At 36.2% G+C, this 17,631-nt stretch overlaps 1 protein-coding gene across 1 annotated transcript in view; it reads left to right on the top strand.

Annotated features, from left to right (window-relative positions):
* LOC121300990 (ATP-dependent RNA helicase DDX4-like) overlaps positions 1-16,754 on the top strand; it is a 28,180-nt gene extending 11,426 nt beyond the window's left edge. The window contains 16 exon segments of the mRNA XM_041230046.1: positions 408-454; positions 786-903; positions 1,229-1,300; positions 2,367-2,423; positions 2,558-2,602; positions 3,120-3,164; positions 5,407-5,546; positions 5,680-5,832; positions 6,129-6,283; positions 6,921-7,050; positions 11,369-11,535; positions 11,856-12,001; positions 12,545-12,644; positions 14,203-14,473; positions 15,231-15,338; positions 16,271-16,754. Coding sequence (XP_041085980.1) covers positions 408-454; positions 786-903; positions 1,229-1,300; positions 2,367-2,423; positions 2,558-2,602; positions 3,120-3,164; positions 5,407-5,546; positions 5,680-5,832; positions 6,129-6,283; positions 6,921-7,050; positions 11,369-11,535; positions 11,856-12,001; positions 12,545-12,644; positions 14,203-14,473; positions 15,231-15,338; positions 16,271-16,351 — 1,835 coding nt within the window. The 3' untranslated portion in view covers positions 16,352-16,754.
* The last annotated feature ends 877 nt before the right edge of the window (positions 16,755-17,631 follow it).

Here is a 17,631-nt window from a genome sequence, read left to right as displayed (position 1 = left end):
ATTGTTTTAAGTGTCTCGGCTCAGCAGTTTAATGTCCCAACCCAACAGAAAACTTGTTTCTAGTTTGATAGTTTTAGTAGTCTTGGATGGTTTAAATGTAATCCAGTTTACCTGTAATCAAGTTGGACTTTAATCCCTGCAAGTGTTATAAGTATATGGGAGAGGGATTGCTGATAAACATGAATTATGTGCCCTACAACGTGGAAGGACCCAGCCCCTGCCGATCAGGTGTGTGTGTGTGTGTTACGGAGTGAAACTTCTTGGGTTCCTCTTGGTTCATGTTAACTGCAGCATAATCAACGTATAGCTTGTTAAACAGCACGTATAATCTGAGCTAAATATAACTAGGCAGAATGCACCTGATCTCTTAATTAACATTGGAATTTCTCAATGCTTTCTCCATGCAGGTGCTGACTGCGAAAATGGGGGAGGTAGCTTTGGAAACAGCGGTGGAGTTTTGTTTACTGCCAGTTCAAATGCTGTGTGTCGTCTCCCCCCAAGCATTCTCTAAATCCTTTTTTTTTTTTTTTTACTGCCGACTTTGGTTTTTTAACCTATGAGACATTATTCATGATAGAGATCTTTCACATTTCCATTAGGTTTATAAAGCATTTCTCTATAGCAGCACACTGTCATCTCACTCCATTAATCAGTGCTGTCAGTGAGGTGTCGCTTTTTGCTCCAGTTTCTGGGTAGACGGTGCGCCTCGGTAGTTGACCCTAATGAAGCAGGTGCACCCTCTCTAGTACAGTTATTGCAGTTGTGCGTCTGTGGGGTGTAAGAAGTGTTTCATCTGTTTGTTGGCTGTAGGGTTCAGGGGGGGTTCTTCGTTTGAATCGGGTGGTGGACGAGGCAGAGAAGGAGGCCGTGGGTTTGGAAGAGGGAGAGGAGGATTCCGACAGGGTGAGTGACAATGGAATGAATTTTATGCATTCAAAGTAAGTTTCAGTTATTTATTAGTGTTAGTTAAGTGTCAAATGGCAGAGGCACAAGCCTGCATGGATCTTTTTTTTCTGGGGAGGGGGGGTGGTGGTTCCATTTTAACTACTAATTGTTCTTGGATATACTGTATAAATATAATTATTTGAAGACCGGATGATCATCTCTATAGGGATACTTGGTATGTGTTTTAAGTGAGGTGCAGTCGGGGGGTACAGTGTATGTATATATGCATACATTCCTATGTACTGTGGTGTGTTTCTTCTTTTTTTTTATTTTTTTAATAAAGATAATGGAGACAATGGTTTTGGCAGCTCCGGTGAGTTTGGAGGCACAAGAGGGGGATTTGGAAGTCGTTCAGGTTTGTTATCTTGATCCTTGGACGTGTTGCTGACTGAACCTCTACGCACACCGTATGTATCTTTAATTTACAGCTAAAAATCACCTATCATATATCAAATTACACAAATGTATTCTATGATCATATGTGGTATAGGGAGATCTGTTTATGTGCTTAAAATTGCAATACTTTGAAATAGTGTGCAATACTCATTATAACTCCTTTTGGGTCTTCAGCTTATATACATTGCTGGCTTATATGGACACTTCAGTGACCGTTGCTGGGTTATTCCTCTGAAACACCCACACTAAATATGAACACTAAGTAAATAAGCAATTTTTGTTCAAATTCTTACGCAAGGAGCTAGTAGCTATGACATGAGTTATGAAATGAGTTAGAGAGAACACGGTAACACAGTAGTTATGTTTTTTAACTAGTAACGTTATCATTTTATTTTTTTGACAAAAAAATCACTTCCATATAGCTTTTTTTTTTTTTTTTACTTTTCAGATCATGTAGCAATCCCAGCTTTTTCTTTTTAGTTTTATGAATGAGTACGAAATTGCCTTGGTGCCCTTGGGTTGGATTTTTGTTTCTCCTCTGCCTCCTGAACTGCCTTTGTGCCCCTGGATTTTCATGCCCACCGAAGGCAATATTGCCTTGCCCTTCATGAACTTAAATTCATGCCCTGCAACAGTAATCGCACACACTTGCTCACCATCACAACTTGTTACATGAAACTGGGCTTACTGTGTTTTGCTTGTTAATACAGCACCTCCTTTGCACAGAAGCATTTGTATATCAGCTGAAAAGGGCTTTCTTAAAGGCATACAGCCTTCTACACAAACCTCCAATATCTCTGAACAAGCACTTGGATACATATTTTTACGATATCACAACAAGGGAATACGTTTAATTTTAGTGCATATGTATCGCTAACGTGTTTGATCTTGCTACAGTACGATAATACGACAGATTTACTGAACTATAATACCCGAAAATATTTAAGAAGCTGGTGCAAATACAGTATTAGGCGGTGGGTTATTTCTTTGAGATAGGGTTTATCTTTTCTGTACTCTGGTTGCAGGTGATGACAATGGTGAAGGAGGAGGACGTGGAAGATTTGGCCGGGGAGGATCTCGAGGTAACTCAATTTGCATGTTTTAATAGGAGAATCGGTAAGTTTAGTACCTACTGCTCATCTTCATTGCAGGTTTTGTATGCCGATTAACACAGCAGTGTTCTTTAGACTATAATGGCAACTGTTTTTGCTTTTAGGTGGTTATAAAGGAAGGGGTGATTAAGTACTTTCTTCAGAAAAAGGTAGAGGGGGTCCATCTGGGCTAGTGCAGATAAAACGTTGGGAACATAAAACGTAATCCAAATAGACCGCAGCCATGTCAGTAGCTAGCTACACTAAGATTAAAGTACAAAAACACCACTGAAATCTCTGAGCATCCCAGCAAAGCTAGTCATGCTATATTTTTACTGTCCATTTACTGGCTCTTTTTCCTTTTGAGAACCCATGGCTAATGTGTTAGATTACTGTTGTAAAGTTACTTTTTTTTATTTCTGTAGTTTTGTTGCACTATTTTGCATTGCTCACCTAAGGTGTGATGTTCTAGTTTATTCCACTAGAGGGTGCCACCTTGTTTCTAGTTATTTATTTTTTAGTCTTCTGTACCATACAAAGTGGCTAGTTGTTGGAATGCTCTGTTTACTTAAGTTCTCACAAATGTATTTACTGCATGTTAGAAATAACCTACATTTTTAACAAGTTTTGTGAAAACTAGTAAACTTGAGTGCAAACTTCTGAATAAACTTTAGTATTTCTTACCAGCGCCTTTTAGGTCTGATAGAGAGGATGAAGGCGGTGAAAATGCGGGTATGTATTGTCTAATGGATTAAGGTGTTAAAATGATTAACAATAGTTTTGAACGGAATGATTTAATGTAGAATATTTGAATAAGCTTTGAACAAGTATGTGTGTATATGTATATAGGGAGAGATGGAGATTATATACATTTATTTATTTATTTATTTTTAAAAGTATGGTTTTTAAAATTGTATTCAGTAGATTTGGTTTTTCGACGAGAAAGGTACAAAAATATTTTATTCTGTTACCTGAAGGACTCAACACTCACTGAGTTTTGTTAAAATAAACAACACGTGGTTTGGAAGTAAACATTTATTTAAATACTGTGAACACTTATATTATATAAACTGAGTCACTGTCAGATTCTAATACCTCACAATCAAGTGCCAGTATTTCTTCCAGCAATGATTCATCCAATTGCCTTGCCAACTTGAAAAGACATTCTACATAGTGTTTACATTGTCTGCATCTCAATTTCTGTACATAAACTGTAAAATATACTCAGAGTATTCTATTATCAAAGCAATCTTATATAAACAGAAGTGCTAAATACTACAACATGCTAACTGGTATAAGCAAACCTAGTAAAATTGCAATGCCATAGTAAATGTTACTGGACACTACTCAAAATAAATATTTATGAAGTCAATTTCATCCATAATTTTGTTCGTGAAACATTGTCTGCTTTTATCCAGTCGCTTCTTGATATTGATAAATGTTTTATAAACATATAATAAAACGTACAAAGCACAATTCTATTGTAACATTTATTCCAAGTCATACATTGGATTTTCAGTGTTTCCGTGTTTTCTCGTCTCTAAACAAGTTCCTCTGTTCTTTCTGCATGCTGCTGAAAACTCCTATAAAATTGAAATGCCCTTCTGTTACATCACACACAAAAATCTAATGGAGTGAAATTTCAATACCTCTCCTATCCAGTGATAAGTGTTTCCAACATGTATGCAAAGGATGGTGGCCCAGTAAAATGAAGCGTCTTTCTCGTGTTTATCCGATCGCGGTCCTGAACTGTAGTGATCATGTCCTTCCCTTGTAAAATTAGGTAGTATTAAAGCTGCCAGACACTTGGTGATATTGCAAAAGTTTATAAACAGAGATGCCAACGGTTACGGTTTGGCCGTGGCAGAACCTTACTACGTTGAACGGGTATAATACGATTTTTATTAAATAAATGTTTGAATGTTTGTTTATGAAATACTATTTCAATATTGTGTTCCTGTGGGGTTTTTTTTGTTTTAATTACTACTGTGTTTCACCGACCTGTGTTTTTTTTTTTTTTTTTTTTTTTGTTACATTTAACTGGCATACTAAAAGCTCTGGGTCAGGTTGCTTAGTAACCGGTTTTAGGAGTCTGTTAGGAACTGCTGCGCAAATGTTGCCTTGCTATCATTATCAACCACACGTTGACTTATCTGTTATTTTAATAGGAATTCACTCTCCTCCATCTAAAAGATTGAAGAATTTAAAACAGAATGGCCCTTCATTAAAAGTAGTGTCTGAATCTCACGTCTAATGTTAAATACTGCCTGACATGCTACTATTTTCTGCTTTCATAGTTGGCATCTCTGTATAAAGTAATGTTTAACTTTGAAAATGAAATCATCTAATAAAATGCATAACTGTTGAAATTCAGCTTTATTTTTAAATGTTCAGTTTGAATGGGTTAAATCAGTGGTCCTCAAAGTAATTTGGCCATGGGCATAAATGTTTCTTACTTGGCTGTTTGTGGGCATGCTAACTATTGCATAGATTCTTATTTTATACACTGCCTTACCGCGACATATACAGTATATATATTAAAAACATACCAATTCAAATCGGAGTATAACGTTTATATAAAATACACAATGCAAATATTTTTAAATAGCATGTTTACACAGATTACCATTAATAAACTAAGAGCCTATAGCTTATGATTGGTCGCTTTGTTTCAATTTGTTAACACTACTCTGTTTTAAAGATCGCTTCATCTCCAGTACCTGCAATGAAACAGAGTTTATGTCCCACCCAGCTAACTTATGATTGGGCTAAGTCTGGTGATTTGTAGATTCTAAATCTGCAAATGTATTACTACTGGTGTTTCCCATTGTCTGGTGAAAGTATATAAGATAAACCCTTCTGAAATGTTTAATCCTGTTAGCTGTGTAAACAAGCACACATTTGGTGTTTGTTCATGAAGTATTGCACCTTCTCAGTACCCTTGCCCTCTACTTTGTCAACTCTCTTTCCGAAGGTCCCAAGGTGATTTATGTACCCCCTCCACCTCCGGAAGAAGAAGATACGATTTTTGCTCATTACAAGACAGGAATCAACTTTAGCAAATATGATGATATTCTAGTGGATGTATCTGGAAATGCTCCACTGGCAATAATGGTTAGTCATTGCCTTTAGTTTTAAGGGTACTAGGACCTAGAGAAATACTACTTTTTGAAATGATGCTTGCAAAATACTAGTTTTATTGGCAGAGTTCTTAGTTTAATTTTATTTTACTCCTTTTTTGTTTTAGACTTTTGAAGAGGCTGGACTATGTGACACTTTAAACAGGAATATCAGTAAATCGGGATATGTCAAGCCCACTCCAGTTCAGAAGCATGGCATTCCGATAGTTTTAGGAGGCTGTGACTTAATGGCATGTGCACAGACAGGATCTGGAAAAACTGTAAGCGCAAATAAACAGGGTGGTGTTGGCTGATATGCAGTTATCCAACTAAATGACCAGATTGTCAACCCTACATACCTGCCTGAATACTGCTGTGTGTCTTTTAATCTGCATTAATCTGCAGATTAATTTTAATCTGTCTTTTGTATGCATTTTAGCTCCAGTATATTGTGTGTGTGTGTGTTTTTTTTTTTTTTTTTTTTTTTTTTTAAGGCGTGTGCATTGGCTTTGGTGTAATAAAAACAATCAAGTAAGAGTCCTAATGCTGACAAGCCCTTTCTATATTTTAAATACAGGCAGCATTTCTGTTGCCCATCTTGCAACAACTGATGAAGGATGGAGTTGCTGCTAGTAAATTCAGTGAACTACAGGAGCCTGAAGCAGTAATCGTAGCTCCAACAAGAGAGCTAATAAACCAGATCTATTTGGAGGCTAGGAAATTCGCGTATGGGTAGGTATAGAAAATGTATTTATGCAATTCAGTAAGAAATGCATCTTGGCACGCTTCACCCAGTCCTTCTGGAAGGCAGATAAGACTTTTTCTTTTTTTTTCCAAGTTTTCCTGGAAACGTTTGTGGGAAGTGTGGTTTTATTGTTAACTTAATTTTTTTTAAATGGCTTTGATCCAGTTTTTGCAGCACAATGATCACCATCTGGTGTTTTGTATTCAAATAACTCATTTGGTGTTGACAATGCTTCCCCTTGGCTTTCTCTAATGCTTATGAACACATCCATGTCCAGGGTGGTTCCAGCTGCTGCTGGGGCACTGTCCAGATCGAGTAAATGTTCTTATGGTACATGCTTGTAAAATTTATTGGGACCAAGTAAGCATTTAAACAAAATAAATGATTTTATACTCCGTGGATATTTTTAAACAGTAGAAAAGTTTTTATTGGGTGTTTATTAAGGGCTGCATTTACATTAAACCTCCACTACACCAGTAATTCTCCATTACCAATGAAGTGCATACAATTGTAAATTAATCAATAAACAATAAACATTCCAGTTAACATGAAACAAAGGGATACTTGAGATTCAGCATAGCAGAAGTAATGGATGTTGCGTTCTTCCATACTGGTGTTTTTCAGAACCTGTATGAGGCCGGTTGTAGTGTATGGCGGGATAAGCACTGGGTACACAATACGTGAAGTTTTAAAAGGATGCAACGTATTGTGTGGAACTCCAGGAAGACTCATGGATATCATTGGTAGAGGGAAGGTAAGGACCCAGCACCACCATAATTTGTTTGGTTAGGTTTATTTGTTTGTTTTGTGTGTCAGTACCTGTGGCTATACTAAATAATGAAGTGCAAAAACAATTAGAGTATTGCAATTTGGTATTTGCCAATTTCAAAATGTGGTATCTGGAGTGCACATTCATTTTTGCATCTAGAGTTGAAGAGATTAAATTAACTACTGCACACTCAAGCGACACAAACTTTGTGTTATAGTTCTGTAGATAGGTGCTTTTTAAATTTTATTCTTTTGCTGTCCTGTACATTGCACAAAAAAAAGTCTTAGGCAAATAACGTGAAAAAAAAAAAACTTGAAGTCGGTTAGCTTTCTTGTTTGCTGTCGACATGACAACGGTGTTCTGATCCGCCTGTCTGAACTGGGTTTTCTGTGACCTGTACGGTAGGAAGTGAGATAGTCAGTGTTCCATTGTGTGGTGGGTTGTTTGTTTTTTTTTTTTTTGGTTATTGCTGTGCTGTCCTGTGCATTGTGCAAAAAAGTCCTTGGGCAAATAGCATTTAAAAAAAATAAAAAATACTCCAAAGCAGTTGACTAACTTGTTTCCTGTTGACATGACAACAATGTTTTAATTTTAATTTGTGATCTAGTTTATCATTGGAGGTAAAATGCCAAAAAGCAAAATGAAGTATATTTTGGTTGAGGATCGTGTCAAGAAATTTCCCAAAGGAACTTTACATGCAGCTGGAGGTAAATTGTTTTGCACATCTTGTAATCTGATTGGATAAAATATGATCGCTATTTTGCTTTAGTTTAAACGAAAGGCTACTACAGAGGCTGCTAAAGAATGTAAAACAAATATGTTTTCAGAAAACAAACTAGAAAGTCAGCGCAGACAAAGTTAAATCAGTACTACAGGTACAATCCAGCACAACCACCTCACTTCAAACAACCTGCTGCTTACTTTTTAAATGCAATTAGAATGTTAAACCCGAAATAGGCAAGTTTTTTCCCTTTTTTGACTTGGTACTGATAAAATACATTCCTGGATGGGACGAACTTGACAACGAACGTACTGCATCAATCAATCTATTTTATATAGTGCCTTTCATAGTGAACTACCATCACTTTACAAGATGCAGTAAAAACAAGAATCCATAGTAGAAATATGGATTTCTCTGTAATACATGATATATAGTCAAACAATGCAGAATACATTAAATACAGTGGAAAATACATAATACATGATAGCAACAATACGTGAAATAGTAGCAGCAGCTAATAGCAGATATCAGGCTTAAAGAGCATGGAAAGCAAGAAAGAACGGGTGGGTCTTGAGAGTTGATTTAAAGCTATTGACACTGGGAGCATCATGCACCAAAGCTGGGAGAGAGTTACAAAGAGTTGGAGCCATGAAGCTAAACGTGTTCTCCCGGTGTGGTGCACTTTTGCTTGGGGATAACAAGCAGGCCAGACGGAGGACCTCAACGGGCAAGGACATAGCGGGTCAGCAGGTTGAGGAAGTACTCGGGACCTGTGTGATGAAGGGCATTGTAGGTGAGCAGGAAAGTTTTTAACATAATCCTGAACTTTACAGGTAGCCAGTGCAGCTGGGCAAGATGGGTGATGTGATCATGTTTTTTACATCTGGTAAGGATCCTGGCAGGAGCATTTTGAACTAGCTGCAATCTGTTTATGGTGCGTGCCAGGAGACACCATATATAGCCTTTATTAAAGAATGCCAGATGCCCTTGGTTAACAGTTTTGGGACTTGCTAATTGATTTCCACATCCTGTTTAAGTTGGCAAAGCGTTGCATTCTGCTGGATGCAGAACGTGCAGTCTCAATGCATAGCACTGAGCTAGTGTTTTTACTGGCCCGGATGCAATTTTATCTGGCCCAATATATTTATATTTTTTCATCATGGTTTTTATTTTCAGTATGTTTCTAACTGTGTATGGTAACCAGAGAGAGCCCACGTCTCAAAAGACAGTGGCTAAACAAAGCCTTTCAATGTATGTTACTTCAGCCATTTAACACGTATATAGCAAGTGCTAAAAGAAGTAATCCAAACTTGGGTAACATTGAAATTAGAAAGATAATTTAACATTATGATGAATGTAAAAGACTTACTAAGTGTTAAGCAGAACAATGCAGTGACTAATAAAGGCAAGATACTTTGAGTTGGAAAATAGTTCTTTTTTAACTCTGCACTGCAGTTCAATGTAAGCTAGTGTTTTTACTGGTCTGGATGCAATTTTATGTGGCTCAATATATTTATTGTATATAGCAAGCACTAAAAGAAGAAGTACATTAAAATTAGAAAGGTAATTTAACATTATGATGAATATAAACACATACTAAATGTTAAGCACAACAACGCAGTAACTATAACAAAATGCAAGATACTTGGAGTTGGAAAAGAGCTCTTTTTTAACTCTGGACTGGAGTTCAATGTAAAACATCTACTGGTGACTTTCTGTGAATGGATGGAGTAACGGCAACATTTGCACTGACCATTAAAAGTACAACCAGGGATCCTTGTTCTGAATTGTTTATAAATTATTGAATAAACAAAGTAACTTGACTTGGATTCATCTGATGTCAGTACTGGATGGCTAATTGTAATTAGTAATGTTAAACTATTGTAATGTTGGAATGTATTTTCTATTGTTTTGGCCAGGATTACAATATTTACACTAAGATTATTTTATAAATATTAATTAATTAATATTAATTAAACATACATAGAATATTTAGGTTGCTATATGAAAAGTTATTTTATTCTGAATACACTACAGCAAAAATAATTGTTTAGTGGTTTGCGCAATATTATGCTACTATTGCTTTATTCAGAAGAGAGATGTGCTGTGACTTTGCTGCTCTTTGAGTTCGGTATTTTAATTCAGTAAATAAAAGGAAAATATTGTGCCTAAGGAAATATAGTATGGAATGAAGAAATCTCGTCTTGGACGTTGTATGTACACTTTGTGAACCCGGCTTAGTTATGCTGTCTGCTTGTGCACACCCATTTGCCTTTTTTACTCTTGGTAACGTAAAGGACCAGAGTTAAGGTAATCGAATAAACATAAATGTTGCACCCTGTATGTTCAAATAGGAAACTATTCGAAATTCCCATCCCTAATCCTAATAAAAACTATTAAAATAATATTCATAATACAAAATAAAAACGATCGTATTTAGAGCGTTGTTGCTTGTGTAGCCTCTCCCACGTCAGAGCCAATCTTGCTGAGAGATACCACCAAGTCCTGGAAAGATTCTGAAGGGCATTTGACCTGAACACATTGGATCCCAAATCAAAAGGTTTGACAGTTCAATCACATGTCTGGGTATCCATCTGGACATCTTACTGTGAGCCTGGATATGATGTAAACAAAATGTTGAATTCACAACAAATATTAAAGCTGCTGTTTTAACTGCAAGTCTGGGAAACTGACGCCAAACAAGGCAAAACGTTACTTTTTTTTTTTTTCTTTTCTCTGTCAAATGAAGCCTCCATTCTAAATGTTTGTCTTTTTTTTCCCATAATTTCTTTGATTTATTGATTTCAGCGCTTTCCTTTTGGCTTGTTGGTTGCTTAGTTGTAGAAAACCAGATTTGTAAAAGATTTACAGCGGGAATGAGTACCCACACAGCACTTTGGTATGCAGTCTCAGATTCTGACTGTACAACAAATATGATGTGTGGTGGGAAAGTTAGGATTAGTTTGTAGTTATGTTTTTAAAAATGGTTTGTAAATTAATTTTCATCTTTTTGGAACACTGGCCCATTTTCCTGGATTTATGAAACAGAAGCCATATGCATATATATATATATATATATATATATATATATAAGGTATATATATTATATAATATATATATATTATATATATATATCAATACTAGTTAAATGTTACCTGCCCAGTCGGGCCTGTGGTGCTTCATAACTACTGGCCCCGGGCCGCAGGGCCATGGTTAATGTCGAACCCTGCATGGGGAAAAGTCTTCACAATGCAGACGCAGATTGTCAGCAGCAACTGCTGGAGGATGGTGCATGCTTGCCTTCAACAAATGACAGCACCCCATTTTAGTAAGGAAGCAACTACCACTATTTTTGAGCTTCTGTAGTGCTCTGAAATATTATCTACTTAGGTTTATTTAATGTTTAAACAGGTGTGCAAAATGTCAACAAAATCCAAATGTTATACCATATCCTACCCAGGAAAGACCCCTAGCTATCTGTCCTGTCCCCCCATGCTTTGCTCTTAAATCCTTGAAGCCAGAGTATACCACAGTCATATTTGGTGGCTGTGCTACATGTGCTCCCTTATGCTTTTTACCCAGGTCGGACTAAGCAAACTAAGGTACCTTGTACTGGATGAAGCAGATCGGATGTTGGATATGGGATTTGAGCCAGAAATGCGCAAGCTGGTAGCATCTCCTGGCATGCCTCCAAAGGAAGAACGACAGACTCTTTTGTTTAGTGCCACTTACCCAGAGGATATTCAGAAGTATGTGGAAAATTATTTAAACTACTTTGGGTGTATATTTTTGCTCACCTTCAGTTTACTGTGCAACCTTTTTTCAGACTTGATTCACACCCATTTCAGTTGGAATGTGATAAAAATGTGTTCACAATCCCAAATCACACATGTGTTTCATTCATTAGAGAAGGAACTGTTCATAAGCGCATGTATTGGGAATACATTATTTGACTTAACATAATCAAGGCATAATTTAGTTAAATTCATCTAGGGGTTGTTTTTACAATTTAACTACCCAACTTTTATTTGTTTGAAATCTTATCTCTATCTGTCTTTGAATTTTAAAGGTTAGCTGCAGACTTTTTAAAGCCTGGCTACATATTCCTTGCAGTTGGTCAAGTAGGAGGTGCTTGTAGTGATGTGGAGCAAAATGTGCTGCAAGTTACTCAATATTCAAAGAGAGACAAGCTGGTTGAAATGCTTCAGACCACAGGTGAGCTGATTTTTAGTGACCCTATCTCCCATCCAGTTTTATTTTCTTCCCTAACTATTTTTTGTTACTCGGGTGTCACAATCCACTTCAGTGAGCGGTGTGGTACTTTGAAGAAACTATGTAGGGGTATTTTCAAGCTCACATTCTACAAGGTGTTGACGTGTCTGTCTCCTATGCTAAATTAATCCTTTTATGTTGGTAATTTGAGACCTTTTTAATGTACTCTTCATACTGTCAATATTATGCACTATATACTAAATGTGTTGGTGACCATGACATGGGTGCTGTATGAAAGTGGTGGCTTTAAAATGTTGGTTTCAGCTGTATACTTTATGCAAGCACCATAACACTAGATTTTGTTTCAGTTGAGGCAAGTGTTGGTTACTGTTTTTGGCAAACAATTAAGTTGCATACTGCCTTATGTGGGGGTGCATTAACATGTTAGGTTATTAATTAAAATAAAGGATTGGTTTTCCATGTTTGAAAACATTCTTGGAACAATAAAAGGGGGATCATTTGTTTAAAATGACTATTCTCTTTCAGGCACTGAACGCACAATGGTTTTTGTTGAAACTAAAAGAAAAGCAGACTTCATTGCAACTTTCCTCTGTCAAGAAAAAATCCCAACCACAAGTATTCACGGGTAAGTTGTACTTGGTGTTCCGCATTTGCGTTTTTTGTCTTAATTTTTTCATGGAATTTCTGTTTTATTTTGCATATGTTCTCTGTATACACAGTACATACTTTTGCATGTGGAATATGATGCTTGGCAGTTCTAGTTTTTGATTAAGTTCAGTTTCCCTGGGATGTATGATGAAGCAGAATCTGCAAATCGAGGCCACATTTTCACAAGTTACCTTGTACTTCGCAAACTTTTGGGCAGTCGCTGTGTTGACAGAGCTAGTATCTGCAGAAGGTATGAACGTGACATCAGCACAAAACAAGCCAGGTTTATTCACCTGGAAATCAAAAAGAAAATTGAGAGAACTGGCCGGTCTAAGCCATAGGTAGATGTCTCAGAAATCACACTGGACATTAATCAATGCGTTCCATAAGTTTACCAACTAAAGCATCATCATTTTTTGTCAAATATATTTAAGATGTTGGCGTTAGGCAGTGTTAGCTAATGGACAGTACTTGTCGCAGAAAGTCCCCAGTACATACCCCTCTGCAATAAAGTGGCTGTCCAGCAAAGCACAGCGATCTGACAAACTTATTGTCATTCTGCGTTCTCTTTATTAAAGCATGTGTAAATGGATTGCTTGTCTCTGTTTAGTTTCTTGTTTTAGTTTAATGTGTTGCTTACTTAGTGTTTTATTCTGTCAGTGTGAGCATTTACCTGAGTGCAGCAGTATTTGCAATGCATTCTCTGCCTCATCTGGCACCACTTCTGGTAATATTGCAAATTGGCTTTTTGTATACTTGGAAACCAATTGTTTTTCTTTTGAATATTCCTAAATTGATTTATGTCCCCCCCAAATTCCTCATCCACTCAAAATATATTTTCGTGTAAGTATTTCAATTTAGGTTTTGATCAAGCTAGTTACTAGTAGCGATGGGACGGTTTAAAATTTGCACAGTACGATAACAGTTTAAAAAAAAAAAAAAAATAATAATACCATGGTAACCTTAAAATCACGGTATACAGTACATCATGCAAGTTATCAAATAAAAGCTTAAAAAGACTAATAAGTCACTTAATTACTGTAATTCACAAAAATAAAAACAATAAATCACACTTCCTTTCATGGGATGATTTAAACATTTGGTATTTTGGTATTTTACAATGCCAAATAACTTGGTATGTTTCTTTTTTATTAAGACAATCATAATTAAAAAAAAAAAAAAACCTGAAGTTGTACACTGTTGTACTGCAACAGTATTAAGATCTATTATTTGCTCAATGACATGGTGCTGTAGTTTGTTAAAACATTTCAATGTATAAAATTAAATGCTTTGTTTAGCTGATGGTAAAATAGAATTGGGAAATCCTATTTTAAAAAAATTGTGTGTGTGTGTATGTGTGTGTGTGTGTGTGTGTGTATATATATATATATATATATATATATATATATATATATATATATATATATATATATATATATATATATATATATATATGTGTATATTTTTCATTAAAAAATTTATTTCTAAATAAATGTAGTGTTGACTTTGACATATGTAATTGTTTAATTTTGAAGGGATCGAGAACAGAGGGAAAGGGAGCAAGCACTTGGTGATTTCCGCACTGGGAAGTGTCCTGTTCTGGTTGCAACCTCTGTAGCTGCTAGGGGGCTGGATATTGAGCATGTGCAGCATGTTGTAAACTTTGACCTCCCGTCTTCCATTGACGAGTATGTCCACCGTATTGGTCGCACAGGGCGCTGTGGAAACACTGGCAAAGCAATATCCTTCTTCGACCCGGAGTCTGACCCTCCCATAGCTCGCTCCCTGGTGAAGGTTCTTTCTGATGTGAGTTTATCTTCATGTGCTTTTTATTTAATTTACTTCACTTTATTTAACATGTTAGTTAATTGTCATGAAAGCAAACTCTGGTTAGAATGTTATCCTGATACTACACGTTTACTACAAGGTCCCAGGCTAATTTAGCAGTCCCTTACACTACATTTACTTGCAATACTAATTTACTTGAAACAAATTTCCTGTTTTTGTGTGAATTCTTTTTGGCGTGGAAAAAATTGAATAAACAGAATGGCCCTTAGTTATGACAGCTGAGTGGATAATGCACATCTGTACAAGAAAGATGTTGCTGCAGATTCCAACATTCCTGCAAGCACTTTGTCAACCATTCAGAAAAAACGGCACAATATTATAGGCCTATGAACAGTAAACTCTGGATGCAAGACATGTTTTCCGGTTTGCTCAATACCCTGATAAGGCTTTTGTGCTTTAAAAAAGGACCGTGGTCAGAATGGGACAACAGGTTTCAAGTGCAGTTCATTTGCAATGTATAATTAAATAAAATATATCAATAAAATTTGTTTGCAACTATTTTCAATGAAATGCACAGCACTTCTAAATGTTTAATACTTTTCATTGTACCATAGTGGTAAATTGATTTCAGTGTTACTGAAACAAACAAAAACTGACAGTATGCTTTGGCTTAGACTCCTGATAATAGGAATTAGTGATAGTATGAATTGCTTTGCTGGTCCTTTAGAGATTCACATTGACACATAGTGTGTGTTTTTTTTTTTTTTTTGTAAAGGCTAAACAGGAAGTTCCTGCTTGGCTGGAGGAAGTAGCATTCAGTGCTCATGGAACTGCTGGCTTCAATCCAAAAGGAAATGTGTTTGCATCAGTGGACTCCCGTAAAGTATGTGTGTTTACATAAACGTATATACAGTCAATTGACATTACTAACGCTTTTTATGTCAGTAATGTCATAGCCTAGATGATGTTGCCTGAGTGACTTCATATTTGAATGAGTGTTAAAACTGCATGCAAAATACGTTGGGAACGTGGCATTGACCTTTACATTTGGTACTTGGTTGTATTCTGTTATTATTGGAGTTAAGTTGAGACCTGCAAGACTGGTCTTCAGAACCTTTTCATACCACAAATTTAAAAACAAAAACTTAAGCTGTGGCTAAATCAAAGTGCTTTTAAGGAAGTGTTAAATGTAACGTTGGACCATAGGATACACGTTTTTGAGGGGGCTGGGTGGGATTTTAAATATGTTAACATCTGCAAGAATACATTAATGTTGCACCATTAACTCTTTCAACTCCAGATGTAAAAATGAAGGTGCATGCCAGGTATGAGATTTTAAAATAATTGCTATTTTTACCCCTAAAATTGCCATTAAAAAAATGATCATGTTAACCCCATCTGCCAGTAAAACGCATGTTTTTGGTATGTACTTTTTCAACTTTTTTTATGGTTAAGTGAAACTTATTTCACAAATATTTTCATTTGTCTCCTTGAAGGCAAAATTCCCGTCCTATTAAAGTTGCAGGTGAGATGTTAGTTTTTGGTGTTCATGTAGACATAAACATTCTTTTTTTTTTTTTTTTTTTTTCCTCCCATTGTTTGGTTTGTCCCAAGAGGGTATGTTCTATCGTGTTTAGCTGTGGTACTTATAGTGCACAGCCAATCGGATGCTGGATGATAGTGTAGAAAGATTGAATCCCTTCCTGGTATCTGCTGAAATGAACTGGGTTTTTTTTTTTAAACTGTTACAGCTTGTGCTTTTGACTTCTGCTATGGCCAAAGTGTATTACAAACTGGGTGACTTGTCTTTTAAAGGGCCCTGGTGGGAATAAAAGCTTTGGAAATCGTGAGTCGAGCCAGCCAGCAATTGCTATGGACGAAGATGTTTGGGAGTGATTTCCTTTACAAGAACACAGCTGTTACTGGAGCACGACACTTTATTTGAGAGAAGTTTACTGAAGTGAAGGGTTTTGTTTCTCTTGTTAATAGATATATAAAGAACGTTGTTTTTTTAAAGAAGTGCTGCTGCACTTTGTTCTGTTGTCATTAAAGCTGGCACTTGTCACTATTTTTTGTTTTGTAGATGTGCAAGTTCTGTGTGTTTTTTGGATTTTAATTTTCAGCTTTATGTAAAATTTCATAAACTGATATGCATGTTCAAAAATGGGAGCATCACGTGTGTGTGCGCTTTGCCACTACATGTCAACACAGTAAACTGAACTACATATTTTACCTTTTTTTTTTTGGGGGGGGGGGGGGGGGAATCCAACCTAGTTTTAAGGGTTTTTCCATTTTAAAATAGAAGGGTAAAAATAACTAAAAACAAATGTGTATGCTGGGCATTTATATAATTTATTTATATTCTTTTTGTTTGCAAATTTGAGTTTGGGATGCCAGTGTTTTAGGGGGTGGTCAGTACACATTTAACTTACTGCTTTTATACTGTGATCCACTTGTGTTGAGCAGTAAATGTTTGTATATGTACTTCACTCCCGATCATGTCATGGTTGATATGTTAAAGTTGTTTGAGTCTTCTTCAAATGCCAGGTCTGCCTTTTGTAACATGTCTTTTTAGTTTGTGTTGCTTTAGCAGTGGTTTCAACAGCATATGACCTAACTGCAACTGAAATAGTTAAGCTTACATTTCAGGAAAAGATCTGTTGATCTACAGAAGTGAATGTACAAACTAAAATAAAGTAAGCATTCATTTTTCAGTGTTAATTGTTCTCATTTCAGTTTCTTACTTAACAAGTCAAACCTTAACCTCACTCCAGCAGTGATATTACTCCTGTCTAGTGAATGGGTTACATGGTAAAGTCTTGGGGATAATGCTAGTAAGTATTACCAGTGTTCAGTGTTCTCTTTTGAACTGTGTCCAGCACGCATGAGGGATCAGTATGCAGCGGGTGTAGACGAATGGGAGAATTTCTTCTTGTGTTGAACAAAGAACTACACATAGGTTGGCTGAGGAAGAAAGAGTCTTTGCGAAGGGGCTGTTCTGAAGTATTTTAATTTGAGGGTTGCAATTTCAGTCAAATTGTACATTTTAAAAGTCTGCACACTTTTATACCTTTAGTTATTAGGGGTGAGTTGGAGTACCCGAGTAAACAAATCATTCTTGCTTTTATTGTTTGATTTACTCCAATGTAATTTAAATCTATTTTCATAACAATTGG

The sequence above is a fragment of the Polyodon spathula genome, chromosome 2, assembly GCF_017654505.1.
Source record: "Polyodon spathula isolate WHYD16114869_AA chromosome 2, ASM1765450v1, whole genome shotgun sequence".
In the NCBI taxonomy this organism is placed as follows: domain Eukaryota; kingdom Metazoa; phylum Chordata; class Actinopteri; order Acipenseriformes; family Polyodontidae; genus Polyodon; species Polyodon spathula.
Note: the sequence above shows the minus strand (reverse complement) of the source record. Positions and strands in the feature narration are given on the sequence as shown.